Source organism: Ambystoma mexicanum, chromosome 4q (genome assembly GCF_040938575.1).
Source record: "Ambystoma mexicanum isolate Mex_15411 chromosome 4q, UKY_AmexF1_1, whole genome shotgun sequence".
Classification (NCBI taxonomy): Eukaryota; Metazoa; Chordata; class Amphibia; order Caudata; family Ambystomatidae; genus Ambystoma; species Ambystoma mexicanum.
This window is the reverse complement of record NC_090928.1, coordinates 897,173,721-897,194,233: the sequence shown is the minus strand read 5'-3', so window position 1 is coordinate 897,194,233 and position 20,513 is coordinate 897,173,721. Positions and strand designations below refer to the sequence as shown.

The following is a 20,513-nucleotide window of genomic DNA, read 5'->3' as shown; positions in this document are numbered from 1 at the left end:
CAGGATTTATAATAGCCTTGATGGTATAGGGCCCTAGATATCTGGGATGAAATTTTCGAGTTCCTCTTATGGGCACGTGCCGAGACGCCAACCAGACTTCATCTCCGACTTGGTAGTCTGGGGCTTTTCTTCGGTGTTGACAGAGAATCTTTTCTGTCTTTCTTTGGCTTGGATCAAGTGTTCTGCTGCCTTTTTGAAGGCTTGAGTGATGGTTGTATGTAAAGTCTTCACCGCAGGCATTTCCAAGGCCATGGGGGTATCTAATTCGGAAGTACGTGGGTGCCTTCCATATACGGTATAGAATGGACTCTGTCCGGTACTGGTGTGTAGCGAGTTGTTGTAGGCATATTCGGCTATCCACAGCACATCCTTACAGCTTTCTTCCACTTGATGTAACACGCACCGTAGGTATTGCTTTAGTGTCTGATTCGTCCGCTCCGTTTGGCCATCAGTTTGGGGATGGTGACTAGTGGACAGACGAATATCGATTTGGGCAATTGCACAACTCTTCCTCCAGAAGTTAGACACAAACGGACTCCCTCGGTCAGAAATCAGGACGGAGGGGAAACCATGTAATCTTACGATTTGCTCTAAAAATACCTTTGCCAGACTGGATGCGTTTGGTAGACCCTTAAGCCGAATGAAATGGGCCATTTTAGAGAATAGGTCAACAACCACTAGGATAGTGTTGAACCCTTGACAGGGAGGCAGATCTGTGATGAAATTGAGGGAGAGTGTGTGCCAAGGTGCACGTGGAATTTCCAGGGGTTGAAGAAGGCCCGCAGGTCTTTGTTTCTGGGATTTATTCTGTGCACAAATGCCACATAACAGAATAAACTGTGTAATGTCCTTTCGCCAGGTCGGCCACCAATAATTTATTTTCACCTTGGCTAGGGTCTTGGCAATTCCTGGATGTCCTTCTATCAGGGGTTTGTGATAACCAGAAATGACTTGTTCTTGTAGTGCCTTATTCGGTAGATATAAACACCCTCTCAAATACGAGAATTGGTTCTATGTTGTGTAATGTTCACCTTGAGTGGTCCAGTCTTGTAGAGCCTCGGTATTCATTAGGAGCCGAATTTCCTTTTGGAGTTCGTCCAGTGATAACATTGTTGTAAGTCCTAGTAGTTTGTCACCTGGAATAATGGCCACCGGGTCTGGGGTTGAATATGCGTTCTCATCAATACCCATGCGCGATAGGGCGTCAGCTTTTCCGTTCTGGACTCCAGGTCGGTATGTGATTATATAATCATATTCTGCGAAGAATAAAGCCCATCGGAGTTGACGGGATGATTGAGCCTTTGCAGTCTTGAGGTATTGTAGGTTGCGATGGTCGGTGATTACTGTGATGGTATGTCTGGCGTCTAGGAGGTAATGGCGCCAAGCCTTAAAGGCTGCCTTGATCGCTAGGAGTTCCTTGTCTGTTATTGCATTAAGTTCAGGTGTAGTACATTTTTGTGACGAAAAGGCCATGCGATGTAACTGGCCTGTTTCGGGATCCCTTTGGGAAAGACCAGCCCCCATTGCCATGCTGGAGGCATCTGTTTCCACTACATATGGGAGATTTGGGCGGGGGTGTCGTAGCGCCGGGCTGAGGTAAATCTTTTCTTGAGTTCCTGGAAGGCCTTCTCCGCCACTTCTGTCCATTGGAACAGTTTGTTGTTTTTTCGTAATAAAGAAGTGATCGTGTGCACAATTTGGGAGAAACCCGGTATGAATCGGCGATAAAAGTTCGCAAAGCAGAGCATACTTTGGACACCTTTGATTGAAGATGGTGATGGCCAGCTAAGGATGGCGTCTACTTAGTGCATATCCATCCGGCCACCTCTGGGAGTGAGGACAAAACCAAGGAACTCGACTTTGGTGACATGGAAGGAGCATTTTTCAAGTTTGGCATATAGCTGGTGCTGTCAGTGTTTTGCAAGGATGGAGCGAATGTGCCTGACATGGTCCTGTTTAGAAGAGGAGTACACCAAGATGTCATCGATGTAAACTAGGGCACATATGTCGATCAATTCCCATAGTACATCGTTCATGAAGTACTGGAATGCAGCAGGAGCATTGCAAAGCCCAAAAGGCATCACCTGATATTCGTACAGCCCATACTTAGTACAAAAGGCGGTCTTCCATTTGTCTCCTTTCTTTACACAAACAAGATGGTATGGCCCCCTGAGGTCCAATTTGGTGTAAATTTGGGCATCCTTGACTTGGTCCAGCAGTTCTGGGATAAGCGGTAGGGGATAACGGTTTTCAACTGTCACCTGGTTTAGTGCGCGGTAGTCGATGCACGTTCTCAAGTCCGCCTCCTTCTAGGGTACGAAGAATAGGGGCGAGGCTGCCGGGGATTTGGACGGGCGGATAAAACCGTTTGCAAGGCATTGGTCCAGATATGATTTCAAGTGGAGATTGTCAGGTTCGGTGAGTGCATAAATTCGACTACACAGGATTTGTGCACCAGGTACGAGGTCGATCTGACAGTCAAATGGCCTGTGAGGGGGTAAGGTATGTGCATAAATTCGACTACACAGGATTTGTGCACCAGGTGCAAGGTCGCTCTGACAATCAGATGGCCTGTGAGCGGGGTAAGGTATTAGCCTGTTCTTTTTGGAAAACATCTTGGAAATCGTGGTATTCGCTTGGTAGTGTACTTGTTACACCTAGTACCAATGCCTCTTTATCTTGGACAGGTGTCTCTGGGTCAGACGATGGCATTTCAACTTGTTAGCACGCATGAGCACACTCATTGGAGAAGGCTAACTTCTTGGCTCGCCAGTCGATGTTAGGATTGTGAGCCACCAACCACGGCATCCCTAGAATCACCGGGAAGTGAGGGGCCTTGATAAGGTCGAAGGCAGTGGCTTCCCGATGTCCGTCTTGGCACAGAAGGGTCAATTCTACTGTGCGTTGAGTTACAGGACCAGAAGCTATCTCCGTACCATCGACAGTGGTGACCTTCTCAGTTGTTTTCTGACAGAGGGGAAGCCCCATCCTTGTTGCCAGGCCTTGGTCTATGTAGTTACCAACGGCTCCGCTGTCTATGTATGCCTCCACAGCATGCATCCAAGACGGTTGTTGGTGACTGATCAAAATCACAGGCAGGGCAAGGTGTGAGGTCTGTGGCTCTTTTCCTTTGCTCGTCAAACGGACCTCTACGCTTGCCGGGCCTAGAAGTTTTCTGACTCTTGTTCTCCTCCTTCTTTCTCTGTAGCTCCAACTGTTTTCCTAGGGGGTTTTACGGGACATTCTCTGAGGAAGTGACCTGATTTCCTGCAGTACAGGCATAATTGCTGTTGTCTCCTTATGTCTCTTTCAGCCTTGGTTAATGGGCTCGGTACCCCCCCAATTTGCATGGGTTCTGAAGTGTTTTCTGATGAACGCGGACTGTTCTCCTTTGAGCGTACATACGCAGTCCGATTCTCCGTTCTGGCTCGATCTGTCCTTCGATCTTGCAGCCTGTGGTCTAGCTGCACTACTAGGTTGATGAACTCTGCACAGTCTTTTGGCGGGGTTACCACCTGAGCTAGGACGTCTTTCAATTCCCCTCGTAATCCTCGATGGAATAACGTTGTTCATTTCTCCTCAGGCCACCCAGTTTCAATGACAAGTTTGTTAAAAGTGGTGATAGATGTTAACAAATCTTGGCTGCCTTAGCGGAGGGACAGAAGTTTGTTATCAAGAGCTTGGCCCTGGGTATGTCGGGCGAACAGCTTCTCCATCTCCTGTGGAAACCACCTGAAATCCTGCAGGAGTGGGTCATCCTGGCTTACTAACGGTACGGACCACCGCAGAAGCAGAGAAGCAGAGGAGCAGGAGCTGGACACAGTGAGCGTTACGCTGCAGGAGTGCAGAATAACTTAAAGCGTGTTCTGCTGTTTGGGTGTGGTTTAAATAGCCCAGGTAAAGTAGTTCCAGGCCAAGTAGTTCCAGGCCCAGTCACACCCAAAACACTAGACCGCATGGCTTGGTTCTAAAGAACTGAGCTCTGTAATAGGCCTCCATGTTCGATTAAGGTCCAAAACTGATATTGCTTTATTCCTGATAATGAGGCTGGCGCCAAAGGCGCCAGGACTGACTCCATGTATGTTTCTGATAGAGTTTTAAAGCCCTTGGGGCCAGTGTGAAGGGCTTTAGCCCCACTGCTGCCAGGGTGCTGTTATACCAGAGGGGGTCAGGGGCATGGATCATGACACCCTCTCTGGATTTTGCCTTGCCTTGCCCTTGTCTGTGTCTGTCGCCTTCTATCCTTGGACAGATCTTCTGGCTTCCCGCAAACTCGGCCCTGTCCCTGGACTGCCTGCTCTCTTACCCATTTCCAAGGTCACCCTTGTATCCTTCTCCTCCGATTCACAAGTCTTCCATCCAAAGGAACTGCTTGTTCTCTCTTGTCCAGGACTACATTGGGTTCTGGATTCTCGAGTTTGTACTGGTTTTCCTTTATCTTTCCCTGGACCTGGATTTTCTTGTTTTTTTCTTTCATTTTGGTTTACAACATCCCTGGATCTGAGACTCGTTTCCTCATTGTGGATTTCCTCCTATGGACTGCCAACTTGATCCCTATATTGCGTTCTCGTGCCGTACGGGCCAGGTATCCTTGAGGTGCATTGACTTTGTTGCTGTTCTTCCTGGCACCTATACTATACCTTTGGGGCACCTGTGCTCTCCGGACCTCCTTGGCTGCCTCTCGTCAAGTAGGTTCATCTTTTTCAGCTACATCAAAACAGTTAGGAGGTGGGTTACTGTCTCAGGGAGATGTTTGTGACCAATTTACGGCTATTGAACAGGTACTTACATTTGTATGTGTACTTTCCCTCATTTTTATCTCTGCTGTTCCTCCTGCCTTTTCACCTGAGCCCCTAGCTTGTCAGTTGCATTATTTGCTCTCTTGAGGAAAGGCTCCCTGTGAAAGGATACCCTGGTCGCCCTATTGGGGCTGGTGTCATGATGCCTACCTCCAAGGAGCCAGGTCCGACCCAGCAACCCCAGAGGCACGCTCGACACTCTCAAGGACAGGCCCTTGATAACGAACTGCTATCCTTACGACAAGGTAATCAGGATCTTCTGTCCTACATAGCCACCTTTAACAGACTGGTTGTGGAAACTGGATGGCCAGAAAGCAAAAGGATCACATTGTTTCATCGAGGCCTGCGCGGAGAGCTTAAGGATGTTCTAGCTCAGATAGTAAACCCACCCCAGGTCTGCGCAGACTACATTGACTTGGTGGTTCAACTTGATCACAGACTTCAAAATAGAAAAGCAAATCGGTTCAAGTATGAAAACCGAGCACCGATCAAAACCCACGCTACCTCCAAGAGTACCGACTTATCTGAACCTATGCAAATCGGTGGTGTTAAAGGACCATTAACGCAGAAAGAACGAGAGAGAAGGCGGCAAATGCAACTTTGTCTGTATTGCGGGACTTCCGGTCACTTTCTTCGAAATTGTCCAGTTAAACCACTTAAGAAGGTGGTTGGAGCTACTGATAACGAATTAGTGACACCTGATTCGGGAAACGACCTAGCCCGGCAAGCGTAGGGGTCCGCTTGCCGAGCTTGAAAACTAACTCTTTGACCTCGCATTTCGTCATGCCTATGGTGCTCGTGGACCCAAAACAGCCTCAGCAGTTGCATGCTATAAAAGCATACATCGACAGTGGAGCTATTGGAAATTACATAGACCGTGAATTGGCTTCCAGGATTAAGCTTCCTCTCCGCCCGAAAGTAACCCAAGATGTCATTACTACAGTAGATGGAACCGAAATAGCCTCAGGGCCTGTAACGCATTCCACTGTTGAAGTGACACTGGTGGGTCAGGATGGACATCAGGAAGCAATCGTGTTTGATGTGATCAAGGCCCCACAATTTCAAGTAATTCTTGGAATTCCTTTGTTAGAAACGCATAATCCCAGAATTGACTGGCGAGCAAAGAAGATAAGTTTTCCTGATTGTGAACCAACTTGTTATCCAAGAAATCCAGCTATGGGTCTAGCCACAGCAACTTCCACCCCTGTACAGCTACCGTCAGAATACCAAGAATTCCAAGACGTTTTTCAGAAAGAACAGGCTAACACGTTACCTCCCCATCGGTCTTATGATTGCCAGATCGATCTGGTACCCAATGCTCAACTACCTTGTAGTAGGATTTATGCTCTTACAGAACCTGAGAACCTGCATTTGCGTCAGTATTTAGATCAGTACCTAGCCAATGGTTTTATTCGCCTGTCCAAGTCTCCTGTCTCTTCAGCTCTTTCTTCGTGCCAAAAAAAGAAGGCGACCTTAGAACGTGTATAGACTATCGCGCCCTAAATCAAATAACGATTAAGAATTGTTATCCTCTGCCCTTGATCCCTGAGCTTATCGACCAGGTGAAAGACGCTTGTGTGTACACCAAGTTAGATCTCCGAGGAGCTTATCACCTGGTGCGCATAAAAGAAGGCGACGAATGGAAGACTGCATTCCGCACCAAATTTGGGCTCTTCGAATATCAGGTGATGCCCTTCGGTTTGTGCAATGCACCTGCCGCCTTTCAGTACTTTATGAATGATGTTCTTCGGGAACTTATCGATGTCTGCGTCATTGTTTACATTGACAACATCTTGGTGTACTCTTCTTCAGAATCTGATCACAGAAAACATGTTAGGGCAGTTCTTGAGAAACTGCGCCAGCACAGACTATTTGCAAAACTCGAAAAATGCGTTTTTCATACCACGGAAGTTGAGTTTCTCGGATTCATCCTGACACCTCAAGGAGTCCGAATGGACTCGCGAAAGGTGGACGTCATCCTCAAATGGCCATCTCCAAGCTCGGTGAAGGGAGTTCAGAGCATGCTCGGCTTTGCCAATTTCTATCGAAGATTCATCCCGGAATTGTCCCGAACAGTCCAACCCATCACCGCTCTCCTAAAGAAAAACAAACGCTTCGAATGGACTCTTGAGGCCGAACAAGCCTTCCAGGACCTGAAAACCAAATTCACCTCTGCACCTGTATTGAAGCACCCGCACCCAGATCTCCCGTACATAGTGGAAACCGATGCTTCCAGTTCGGCCATGGGAGCTGTCCTGTCGCAAAGAGACCCAAAAACTAACCAACTACACCCAGTGGCCTTTTGGTCCAGAAAATGTTCTCCTCCTGAAATCAACTACGCAATTACCGATAAAGAGTTACTGGCCATCAAATCTGCTTTCAAGGCTTGGCGTCACTACCTTCTCGGGGCAAGACACACCATCACCGTAATTACGGACCACAGAAACTTACAGTATTTAAAGACGGCCAAAGCTCAATCTTCACGACAACTCCGATGGGCTCTATTCTTTGCGGAATTTGATTTTGTAATTATCTATCGCCCTGGCTGTAAGAATGGAAAAGCAGACGCATTATCCCGGATTGGCATGGAAGAACCTAATTCGAGCTTAGAACCTGTGCCCATCATACCTGAGCAAAGAATCTTAGGCTTAACTTCATTGCAATCTATTGAGGATATCCAAACGCAAGTAAAACAACTTCTAGACTCTTCAACCTTACTGGAATGGAGTCAAAAGGGTCCTCATTACACCGTTAAGGATGACTTACCCTACTTCCAGGAGCGGTTGTTTCTGCCAAGTAAAGAATTGCAAGAGCTTGTTATTGCCCATCATCATGAATCTTTAATGGAAGGACACCCTGGTATCGCTAAAACGGAGGAAAAAAATCAAACGCCACTTCTGGTGGCCTTCTTGGAGAAAAGACATAAAGTCTTTTGTACTGTCTTGTGGAATTTGCGCCCAAAACAAGGCTCAAAAGAAAAGGCCAGCCGGCCTACTCCAACCCTTGGATATTCCACCGGCACCATGGCACACCCTGTCAATGGACTTTATAACAGATCTGCCTCCTTGTGCTGGTTACAACACAATCCTTGTAATTGTGGACCTATTCTCCAAAATGGCCCACTTTATCCCTTTAAAGGGTTTGCCTTCAGCTTCCACCTTGGCCAAGGAATTCCTGGAGAATATAGTTCGCATACATGGTTTCCCTTCCATTTCAGTCTCGGATCGTGGAAGTCAATTTATCTCACATTTTTGGAAGTGTTGCCAACTAGCACAAATAGATGTGCGGTTATCCACCAGCTACCACCCCCAGACCGACGGACAAACCGAGAGAACCAATCAGACTCTCGAGCAATATCTTCGGTGCATGTTACACCAATCCGAGTTAAATTGGAAAGACATCCTTTGGATCACAGAATATGCTTACAATTCAGTGCATTCCGGAACCGGACAAACCCCCTTTTATACTTTGTATGGTCACCATCCTCGGACCTCTGATCTAGATCCACCTCTGACCCTGGAAATGCCCGCAGTAAATCATCTGCATTCCACAATAACCCGAGCCTTCAAAGAAGCTGCAACCCATTTACAGCAAGCCAAGAAAAAGTATAAAGAAAACACTGATTTGCACCGAAGTAAAACTCCTCCTTACCAAGTAGGAGACCAGGTATGGCTAGCAACTAAACATTTATCCCTCAAGGGCCCGCGAACCTTCAATCCCAGATTCATAGGACCTTATCCCATCAAAGCTATAATCAACCCAGTGGCCTTTAAACTGGATCTACCGTCCAACATGCGTATTCATCCAGTTTTTCATGCATCACTTTTGAAGCCAGTACAACCAGGAACCCGATTGTCCAAGCCTCCAGATCCAGTTCAAATTGAAGGGGAATTAGAATTCGAAGTTAAAGACATTTTAGACTCCAAGGTGGTAAAGTCGAAACTCTTCTATCTTGTTGACTGGAAGGGATATGGACCTCAGGAGAGATCGTGGGAGCCTAGTAACCATGTCCACGCACCTCGATTAGTACAAAGGTTTCACCGGAGATTTCCGAGCAAGCCCAAACCCCCGGAGGGAGGAACCTTGGGAGGGGCCTTGAGGGGGGGTACTGTCATGATGCCTACCTCCAAGGAGCCAGGTCCGACCCAGCAACCCCAGAGGCAGGCATCATTTCCCCCAGGGGAGTGCCAGCGGGCCCAAGCTGGGGCCCTTTGGACGAAGTCCTGGCGCCTTAGGCGCCAGGCTCATGTTGGACCTCTGTCCTGGCGCCTTAGGCGCCAGGCTCATAAAGCTAGACATGTGTTCAAGTGTTTTAATGTGCACTTACCTGATGCAGACCATGCTGCCACATCCAGGCCCTCTTGAGGCCTGAATAGGAACTACTTTACCTGTGGGACTACTTTCCACCCGGGTGTGGTCGGGGAAGGATACATACCTGATCGGAGGAAGGATACACACTTGGAACTTCTTCCAAAGCTATTTAAACCACACCCGATCAGCAACTCACGCTTCGCGTTGTTCTGCTCCTCGCAGCTGGACGCTCACCGTGTCAGCTCCTGCATCTGGACTTCAGCCACGCCTGTCAGCATCCTGGGTCACCTGCAAAGGGAGACAAGAGACCTACCAGCTAATCTGCACCACGGAGATATCACCGACGATCCTGAAAGGGAAGACATCATTTTTAAAAGCATTTCGTTACGATCGCTGCAGCGCTGCATTTCACTCACCTTTCCTGGGTTCCTCCATCTTCAGCAGCGATCATCCGGATACACAGCCACTTCCCAGAGCCTAGAGAAAAAGACAAGAATAAGAGGTGAGAGAAGGAAGGGAATAGGAAAAGCTCAGTTTCCTTCTAAGACTTACCTGTTGGGTCATTCCCATTTCATTTCGGGTCTTGCTGCTTCCAAGCAGGACCCCGGCCCCTATGGGGAAAAAAGACAAAGACATTAGATGAGCGAATGCAAAAACATTACCTGAGCGCTCATCCAGGACTTACCAGATCTTTACTGGAACTGCACGTTTCACTTCGGGTCGGCGCCATATCTCCGGCATTCCGAACCCCGGCCCCTATGGGGAAAAGACATCAACATCAGCGCTTTGTTGCAAGAAGTCTCCAAAGGAATCTTCATTCATCACCTGAAAAAAGACAATGAACATTATTATTTAAAGCTTGAACTTTTGAACTTGCAACAGAACTTTTACAGCACCTTACCAGTATAATCAAGCTTACCTGAACTCCCATCCAACCTCAATCCAGTGAAGTAACTGGGTTCAACGCGCCCCTGCGTCAGAAGCAGGATGGAGAGCTCGTCCTTTCAGACCCTAAGGTGAGACTTCACGGGGAATCGTGGAAGGGTATCGTGGAGGGTTGGAAGAGAGTGGGAGGCTTGAGCATAACTCAGTCAGTAGGTATACTCCCTTTTCACGCACAGGGGAATATTCCTGCGAGCCGGAGAAGCCAGAGTAGAGGGCCCTTCCTGTCCATCTTCAGAGTCCTGCGCTTCACCATTGAAGAAGCATCAGCAATCGAAGCCAGACCTGCGCCTCCGTGGGAATCAGGTGAGCGTTACAGCTGGTGTTACTGGTAACCTACCAGATCCTGACAGCATGGCTCTGGAGGTAGGTGTGATAAAATCATAGGTTTCCTTGGCACTTGCTCCTATGCAGCACAGTGTTCCTTGGCACTTGCTTCTGTGCACCAAGGTATTCCTACTTAATCTCTTTTGGTTAGCCTCCTCGCCCTGTGTACAAAGTTCCACTCTTGTTGGTTTCGCCTTGTTAGCTGCTCAGGTTATACTTTAATGTTCTGACTGTGCTTCACAAGTAAATTGCTAATGGTTTGTAAATGCTTTTGATGTTAGTTGCTGTTGATTCAGATTGCTTTCAATTTGGTATTCAGAATAGCACTTTTGTAGGTAAATGTAAGTTTGCCTTAAGTTTGGTATTCAAAATGTACGGACGGGCACTTGCCTGTGGTCTGCTTTGTAGCTCCCCGGGGCCTGCGTGCGCTTCCGACACTCACCAGCGGTCTGCTCCTTCTCCCGCCAGCTTCCGTTGTTTCGCCTCCGGTTCTGGAGCCAGGAAACTCTGCCGTTGCAAACCTTGCTTGCCTGCCAGATGCTTCTTTCTTCGCTCCGGTTCTCTTTCTGCTTTCCAGTGGGCACGGGCGGTGTCCTCTTTAATCCTGTTCTGCCAGCGTCCTGGTTCAGCTTCCAGTCCCACCACAGCTGCCTCCTCCTAGTAGCCGGGTCCCCTGCTGGTCTCTGCCACAACGTCCTCCCTGCTTCTCCCTTGGGTGTTCCCAGTCTCTCAATTTATGTACCTGCAGACTTCTAACAGGTTGAAGGTGTGCCTGGTCAATTAGATGTGCCTGACAATAATTAGGAAGACATGCCTGACCTTCCCAAGGCTCGGGAGGCAGCTTCCTTGTACCAGTACCTAAGTGGTAAAAGTTTACTGTCATATGTCACATTAGGGAAAGCGAGGGAAACAGGCTTACAATAGCCCATTAAGTTTGGAGTATGGTCAGGTTGGTTAGTGGTAGGAAAGGGGACGATGAGGGAAGAAAAGAGGTTGTTCCCAAAATGTAGGAACGGTGGGGATACCATATCTCTCCCAAGGACAACCCACTCCTAGTCCTCAAAGACCCTCCACCCAGGTGATCCCCCTCGCTTGTCCACCTCCCAGGATCAGATCCAAGAGCAATGGCCTTTCCCTGGCCACGTGTGCAGAGGATCCATGGGGATAGGAGTGGGAATACCCTCAGAGTCCTCACAGACCCCGTAGAGAGAGGACAATAGTGGACCCTTATGCTTCTTGTGGTCCAACATCCCTCAGGAAAAGAAAGTATTGTAAAGCTCAGTAGAAAGTTTCAAAAATCAAAACCTTAATTGCCACTCAGTGTCAGATTCCAGTTAAGTATCAGGATCTAGTGTATGAATCACAACTCCTTCTCAACACTCTTACTGGCATGATCCCTGTCCTTAGCCCGCTTAGGCAAAACACTGGAGCCAGGCCACGATCCGCCACATGGTCCTTAAAGTCCTCCCCATCTAATCCGAGACCCACTTGGAGTCAGACCTGGCGCCTTTGGCGCCAGGCTCATACATGACTCAGAGGATAGACTTGGCACTGGACCTGGTAATGCACTTTGGGCAATATGGATGCCCCCAACATAAGTTCCATGAACTGAGCTATGCGATCTAGCTTTTTGGGTGTGGTTCGACCTAGGGATACCTGGGATACCTGGAGGCTATATAAACCACGCCCGGGCAGAGAAACACGCTTTACGTTACTCTGCGCCTGCAGCGTTACACTCACCGTGTTCGGATCGGTCTCCTGAAGGCCTTCGCCTTTCCTCCGCATCCCACGTACCTGAAAGAACAAGAACAGTATTAACATCACACTTACCTTGAGGAGAATCCTGCTTCCATCCATCGCCCCTCCAGTACTGTTGACAGCATTTCGGTGTTGTCTTCTCCATCTCAGAACGCCGCACCATGGGAAGAAAAGAACAAAAGGAGAAGACATTAGTAAGCATGGCCGCTCATGGTAACTTCAGCTCCGGAGCACGCCATCGACCTACAAAGGGAAAAGACAATACAGGTTAGCACATAAAGGACAAGAAGGTGCCGGACATTGCGTTTTACTCACCGCACCATATCTCTCAGCCGGCGGCCATACTGGGACATTGCAGGGCCTGCAAGGGACAAAGAGAGACATAGGTCAGCACAAGAAAAAGCGAACAGCGCCGCGCATCGCGCTTTCACTCACCACTAGTGGTCGGCTTCCCTAAGCCCCACAATACCATCACCGACCCTCTCCAACACCTAACGGAGAAGACATTATTAAGGGCCAAGAGACAAGAAAAGGACAGTTCACCAAGAATCAACAAACCTGCCTTGTTGGGCTGGAGTCACAAGCCCAGACGCATTGGGCCCGCACCAGTGAAGCAACTAGGTCGCGCAACGCCCACATCTACCGACGCACCCCTGCACCGAAGAGCTTGACGGAGAGCACACAACACAAGAAAATAAGGTGAGGAGAGGACATAGGGGACGGTTTGATCCTCAAGGGAAGTGGGGGTCAAGCAACCAGAAACAATAAAGTTAAAATCTGGAAATCCTGTATTTCAGGCCTAGTCCCCAGTCGAACAGATTCCAGGGAAGGGTTTGACATCGTGAGTGGTGCAGACAGGCGGAGTGGCATCCCCTTGGATATCAGGTGAGCATTACACTTATCCTTGCTACTTACCACTTAAAACAAGGTGAGTATTAGAAAACCACAACGATTCATTCGGCCAGGAGCATAATGTTTGTTTTTCCATAACAAAGAATTCTCCCCTCTTCCTTCACATTCCACTTCCCCAAACTTGGTGGGAGCTACAAGGGAGAAAAAAGGAAAACATCTACCCAACCTAACCGAGGTTGAATCAGGTCCAGAAACAGAAGAGGACTTAGAGTTATTTTCCCTCTCTGATTCGGTTGAAACCCCAACTAAAACCACATTACCTCAAGATATCATGGCCACAGTAGAAGCTGTGATGGCCCAATTGGCAACACACCAAATACAAGCTGAGGAATGATTCCAGACAGGGCTGGAAAGGTTGAATGCTGCCCAAGAGAGGCCTAATATGGTTTATAGTGACTTTTTCGAATGCCATATTTTCGAAATGCCATTTTGTCGGCACAAAATTGCAGAAAAAAAAAAATGTCCAGTTTTTTTATTTTTATTTTATTTTTTAAATGGGGGGTTCCCCCTAACCCCTGTTTTTTTAAACCCTTTTTATTATGTACGAAACAAAAAAAACATAAAATAAAAAGTAATACATTCGAAAAAACAAAATTCACCAAAATGTTTCAACAAAATGGTATTTCGAAAATATGTTTTCGAAAATATGACCGGATACCGCCTAATATACCACAGGGTTCTTCAATCGTATAAAGAAGGAGATGACCTCTTTTAATTTTGAAAGATTAGCCACCCAATTTTGATGGGGAGATGATTTGAAACTCTGTTATCTAAGTCCTTTATTGAAAGGGGAGTTACAAACCTCCTACCAATTAAGGAAGGAGGACAGAAGACCAGTTAAACTGATGGTCCATGTATATTTCTCCTGCAGAGAGTCCGGACATCTAGCAAGAATTTGTCCACAAAACATAAAGGAAGATCCCATGGAGATTGGGTGCATGGTAAGGGAAGAGTGGGAAAATCCATGTCGTTACGAAGATATTGAAACCCAAAGTAATTTCTTTTGTCGGACATCGACTAAGTCCGCTCATGAAACAACTTCAGTGAATAGGATCCCTGTCCAAGCTCTGGTAGATTCAGCAAGCAAACGGCAGATCGAGCTGACCTGGTTCCCCTGAGAAGGTGAAAAATGCCCCTTTAGTGAGAATCACCTGTGTCCACGTGGATCAAGAGATCTACCCTTAGGTTGCTATTCCCATCCATGTTCAAGGAACAACTACCATTTTTCTCTAAGCCATTATTCCAGGTCTACTGGAAGAAACAATCATTGGGACAGACTTCCCTAGTTTGCCATCAAAGATACAGGAAGTCAGTCCACATTCTTCACAATTCTCCCCTTTAGAAACTGGCAAGAAGAATCATTTGTACCTGCAACTCCTGTGTGGGATTGGTCATCAATCCGGGAGGACTCTCCACGACCCCCAGAGATCCCATCAACATATGTCCCTTGTGGGGAGGTCATATTCATAGGGGAAGGGTATGTGAGGAATCTGAGGGCATCCCCACTTCTTTTCCCACTATATTCCTCCTCCCAGGCTGGCACTTTTGGATCCTGACCCTGGGGGTGGATATGCGAAAGAGGATCACCTGGTTGGAGGAGACTTGGGGATAGGGGGGGGTGGGGATGAGGCACCCTTGGGTGAGAAACGGTTTCCCCCATTTGCCTTTCACAAGGAGTCAAACATCCCCCAAGCATTTGTAGGGTATTATCAATCTCTTCCCTATTATTCCAGAAAACACTAAAGCAATATGCACCAGTCAGGTACTGAGACGAAGAAGAGACAACCGAGAGTCATACATCCTCTCTTTAGTAATACAGACATACACAAACACCCCTCTGGTGCTGGAACGAGAAAGGGGGAAGCCAAATACCATGACCGTTATTATTTACAGGAACATTGCCTGCACCTGGGTCCTGGAGTGCGGTATAAATGGCCTGCTCAGGTAAGGCTAAGGCGATCACCTGTGGAACGCTTGCAGGAGAAGCCGGAGGTGAGACCAGTGAGACGCGTGCCCGAAGCGTCCAGGAGCTGCAGAATAATTGCAGCAGAAGCAGGAAAGGTCTCCAGAGGCTGAGCTGGTCTGAAGACCTCCAGGAGTTGGAAGGACTCCTTCTCCGTACAACCGAAGCGGCAGATATCCTGGAACCAAGGCACGCTGAGCCTGGAGCAGCGACAGCCATAGATAGCATGGTGACGTGGAGAGCAACACCCGGAGACAGTGTACCCGGTGAGTCAAAAGAGCTTGAATGACTCTGGGACGCTGTGGCGTGAACCACATGTTTTATGCAGGTTGGAATGCTCGCAAGTGAGCAAGGTACCGTTTAGGGACTGTGAATGCCGATCCAGTTTAAAAGAAAGACTTTTGACAATACGATAATCTGAAGGCTGAGACAATTGAATATGTGAATACTGAACTGTGAACCAGATGAATAAGGCCTAGAAAGGACCTGAGAAACTGAAGTCTTTGAAAAGTGTGAAAACGCCCGGTAGTAGGGTGCAAATTGTCAGTAGGAGAGTAAACTGGGAATTTCATGGCAATGTATGCAATGTGCTTGAATGGAACAAAATGAAGCCTTATGTTTTGAATACAGAACCAAAAGAAAGCAAGTGTGATTGAACACGACTTGAATTGCCAGCAGTTGGTGATATTCCCTGATACAAAGAAACTGTCAATTGTGTAACGTGAAGAAAACAAGTGTTGGCAAGTGCCATAAGAATAGAAGGAACGGTGCAAACTGAAAGAATAAGCAGCGGCAAAAGCTTTGAGAATATTTAAAAGTATAACAAGTGGATGGTTGCAAAACAAGACTTGAGAGTTTCAAGAGGAAACCCTAATACCACTGTGAAGCTAAAACAGTCGCAGTGTAACTGTGAAGAAGAAGCACACAAGGTGTGTCGGTTGTGTGACCTGTAATGGGTGGACTGTGTGGTCCGACAACTGTGCCTAGACCAAATACACCCACCTAAAGTGATAGCCACTTAATTCACCCATAAGCTTGTGTTTGACTGTCAAGGAGAAACCTGGGTGATCTGATATTATTGAATTGAACTTGATATTGGTGAAATTGATGAAAGGCAACTCTGCCAGAAAAGCCAAGAAGTATACCAAGGAATTGTGTTGGTTTTAGAACATTGAGAGACTTGAAAGCATGGGGAATGCAACCCCTCTTTTTGACAAAGTGAACCATCCCGAATCTTAGGGAAGGGAAAACCCCTTTTCCAGCCACAAGCTGGAAGAAACTCTGAACTTTTGTTTGAACACTTCTCATTTTGATGCTGATATCCTTACACAATATATTCAAGTAGTTGCGAGGGCAAGTATAGGTTTTCGACACATACAGATATTTCCTTTGGACTTCCTGACCTACTCTGCTTAGTTTTAGTTAGGTAGGGAAATCCCTCCTTAGTATAGAGGAACTTAGGCCTTTTCCCAACCTTCTTTTTATCTAAATAAAGGTTTGTGACCCAAGCTTTACTCAGTTGTCTGTGTCTGTTTCCTGATGCCTTCACACTAACCAGCATTGTACAATGCAGGTATGGGGTAAGAAGACGTGGTAATTACTTCAAACATGCAGGCACCAACAGAAGGGAGAGGGAATGTGGCTCTCCCAACTGCCACATCCCACCTCTGGGGCAGGACTGGATCTGGGAATCTCAGTGGAACACCTATCACCCTAGGCTGAGATTGGCCCCCAGCCCCTCCTGACAACGTCAGGTCTCTTATGTGTCTGTTTCCTATTTTTTGTGGGGAGTATTTTTCTCCCTGTTTTTCTTTTTTGGGAGTATTTGCATATTTGTAGGGAGTACAAGTGGCTGGTAAACCCTTTATCTGTAGGGCTGGATAAACGGAGGACTCCTGCAACTGTCCAGGTGATCATCGTAGAAAAGCAGCCCACCGATAACCCGAGGACGACCACCCATGCAGCTGACAAGAATCATCTCCAGTGTTGTCCCGGTGAAGCCCTGTCCCTATGTCTTGATCTCAAGAAAGCCTTCATTGGTGTTTTGACCCCTGGACCGGTGGGAACAACCAGTCTAAACCCCTGATCGAGGATCAGTGCCTGCTAAGCCTTCAGAAGTGCCCCTGGACCAACTGGTGGTCTGACAGGCTCTCTCCTGGGCTACCTCACTGCAGTCGTCACCATTCCGAGTAGAGGCTTGGAACTTTGCAGATCCTCAGCTTTCGCCACAAGCCGCCTGCTCCTGCATTTCCAGCCGTCTCATGCCAAGGGAAGCTGTGCTGAGACTTCTCCTGTATTTGTCACTGTACGATCTTGTCACTGCCTAACGGTGATGGCCTTTGTTGGATTTTGTGTTCTTCTTGTCCCTGAGGTGTCCTGTTGCTGTCTCTCCCACAGAAGTCTTCACTTGTCTTTGTTTAAATCTTCATCTGCAAGCTGTCTGGAACCGATTCCTAAGTATTGTGACCAATGGAAACTACATACCATTAAACAAAGTATCTTTTCTGTCGAGACGCACCTCACGGTAGGAACAAAGACAGAAGAACAAGTCTGGATTTAAGCCTGGGCCCTCCACAAGTCGTAACTGGAGAACTGTGAGCCAGGGGGTAGGTCCACATAACCTGTTCCTTTCTCCCCCTGTCTCCCATAGGATAACTAGGGCGTAAAGTCCTAACCCTAACTTACTCCTGCCTGAACTTAGTTTGTGGAAACTGAGTTAAGGATATTTACTTAGGCTTATCCTAGTGTGTTGGATTGAGTTGAGCACTCACGTGAATTTTACCTGAACTTTTAACTGACTTCTGGATAACTATTTAATAATCATAATCACGGGCATTACTAATCTCTATATAATCTTACCTGAAGAAACATAAACTTTGTAACTTGTGACTTTTGGGCACAATAGCCATTTTAAGATTGGATTTTATAAGATTGAGGGAAGCTGTTTTGGGTTGATTCCAAAGAGTTGTATATTTCTATGTATCTGACTACTCACATGCGTTGCACTGGTAATTGATTCATATGCAATTATTTAACGGTGGATGTATATATATATATCTTTTAAAAAAATGTTTGTAAGGTTCTGTGTGACAATATTTACATATGACTTTTATTTGCTTAGTGTGTAAACTAAAGGCCTAATAAATAATTTTATTTTTTATATACTTACATGTCTAACTATAATTATTGGTGTTGCTCTGTGTGAACTCATTGTAGCCCTAGACTGCTCTCACACCCTTCCTGAGACGAAACCTTGCCGTTATGCTACCAACCTTGATTGAGTTTGGGTAAACTCTCAGCGTCTTACCTGTTGACCATAATAGGGTAGCCTCCCAAAATCTTCCCACTAGGGCTGATTTTGGAAATCTATTTTAATAGGGGGTTACACATATTGAATCGATAGTGCGGCTACAAATGTGCATATGAGTTTTAATTTAATGTTATCATTATCATTGCTGGTTACATTTGTATGCATCAAATATCCCAAAATATCTGTTTTTGCATTTTATTATAAAAGTCTAAATCGGAAAGTGTAACTATTTCTCCTAGTGCATAACTTGCTTGTGGAGTTGCCATTTTAAAGCAGTAGACATTGCTTCTATAGTGTGTCAATATAAACTCCATCTCTTTATAAAATGTTTCCCAGTGATATGTTCCCAGATAATACCATGCATGCCTAATATATGATAAAACTGTGATTTGCTGATTCTTTGCCTTTTAGCGATTATTAACAACCTACGTGCACAAGAACCTGATGACTTTCGGTGGCTACAGAGATGATTTCATGCTGGTAGTGGGCAGTGGTCACACAAAGGAGAAGCCAACGGAAAAGCTTATTTTTGCCATGGAAAAACCAAAGGTTGGTAGTATGCATTATCTAGGTTTGTGCCCAGCCCTTGTACTCTTCATCGTTGATTTTAAAGTACAAGCGCACTATTCTGAGCTGCAGTAAACAGGCCTGCTCTCCAAAGGAGGGATACCTATTAGCATTGTAGGATGTTTTAAAGAGAGGGTAATTGCAGGTAAGAACGCAAGCTAATGTGATGAATACATGTTTTGTTCCTGTATTTTTCCTCCCGCAGGGGGCCATCCAAAGACCTGTGCGTAAAAAAGATTATAGGGAGCTGGAGAAGCAGATGTGTGTGCTGTACAATACGTGAACACAAGCATGGACTAAAAGATAAATCATCTCTCCAACATGGCCGCCATGATAATGTAACCTTTTGCAGTGGGAAAAATAGACCACTCACTATTCCGGTGGATTGGTTATCAATTTATTAGTAAAAAGCAACAACAAAACGGAGCCCACAGCAGCACAAGACTTTGGCGCAAGTGAGAACCCCCTCCTTCTGTGCACCGTTCTCTTATACCCAAAAGAACATATTCATTTCAATTGAAGGGGTGGTCCAAACATGGCAAGGAATCATGCTGAAACAATTTTGCTGGCAGGGATAAAAAGACTCCTTGTACAAGCCTTTGATACCAGCTGTTCTCTTTCATGTTAGTGTTATCAAGGAGGACAGCATATTGCAATACTTTTAGTCAATGTGAATATACTCCTTAAATATTCACACTTGATCTGAGGCAGCCGGGGACGCTCATATTATGATGACTTCCATCTGTTAATGCTGTATTTCATAAGAAAGCGAGAGCCTAAAACATGCTTCCATATTCCAGAATGGAAAAACCTCAGAAGTGAGAGAAATGAAAGTGAGCATTCCTGCACTGTAGGTTAGAAACATTCGTTATAAGGATATGCACAGTAAATATAAAGCCTTGCACAGGCAAGAAACAGTTGTTTAAACATGGCAGTTTGCAGTACCTGCTCTATATTATAATGCAGTAAAATGCAGGAACAGTAGATACAATTTTTAATTCCCAATCTTTCCCCCAAAGTCCCCTCCTATGAGACGTTCCCTCCAATCTCATTACAAACATCGCTAGGGGAACAAATGTCACATCCTGGCACATCATTACAAATAGTCTCTTCGGTAGTATGACAGTAAAGCACTTGAACAGTTTGAGAAACGTCAGAACACGTTTTGCATAGTCAATAACGGGGCACTTAAAAACTATTGACAAACAGGACAGACTTAGAATTATAAATACTGCTATAAGTAAAATTTGACCAATAGACGCACCCAGGGGTCCCAATAGACCTACAATCCAAAACCCAACGGTCCAGGAAGCCCCTGAACTGGTCTGAAGGAGGCTTACAGCGTGAGGAATATGGGTGATGATATCAGTAATATTGCTTGTGTAACTTGGCATGAAAGTAGAGCACTCGCTCTACACGACTGCACAAAAACTGCCTTGAGAGGCCACAACAATATCGAGAGCCAAAGGATTCTGAAGTACCATGGTCTGAATGCCTACTACTTGTTCTCAGAATAATTGAGTCAAAGAGTACTTTGTGGCATTTGCAATATCCTCTACTAACCATGACAGTTCATTCAGACAGTCACTATTTGTTTTCTATCCCAAGGGCTGGTATCAAATAT

At 46.3% G+C, this 20,513-nt stretch overlaps 1 protein-coding gene across 1 annotated transcript in view; it reads left to right on the top strand.

Annotated features, from left to right (window-relative positions):
- The window catches only part of PLEKHH2 (pleckstrin homology, MyTH4 and FERM domain containing H2), a 1,974,292-nt gene that overhangs the window by 1,843,087 nt on the left and 110,692 nt on the right, over nucleotides 1–20,513 (top strand). Inside the window, exon 28 of the mRNA XM_069608462.1 lies at nucleotides 18,734–18,871. Within this exon, the coding sequence (XP_069464563.1) occupies nucleotides 18,734–18,871 (138 nt within the window). The remainder of the gene's footprint in view (nucleotides 1–18,733; nucleotides 18,872–20,513) is intronic.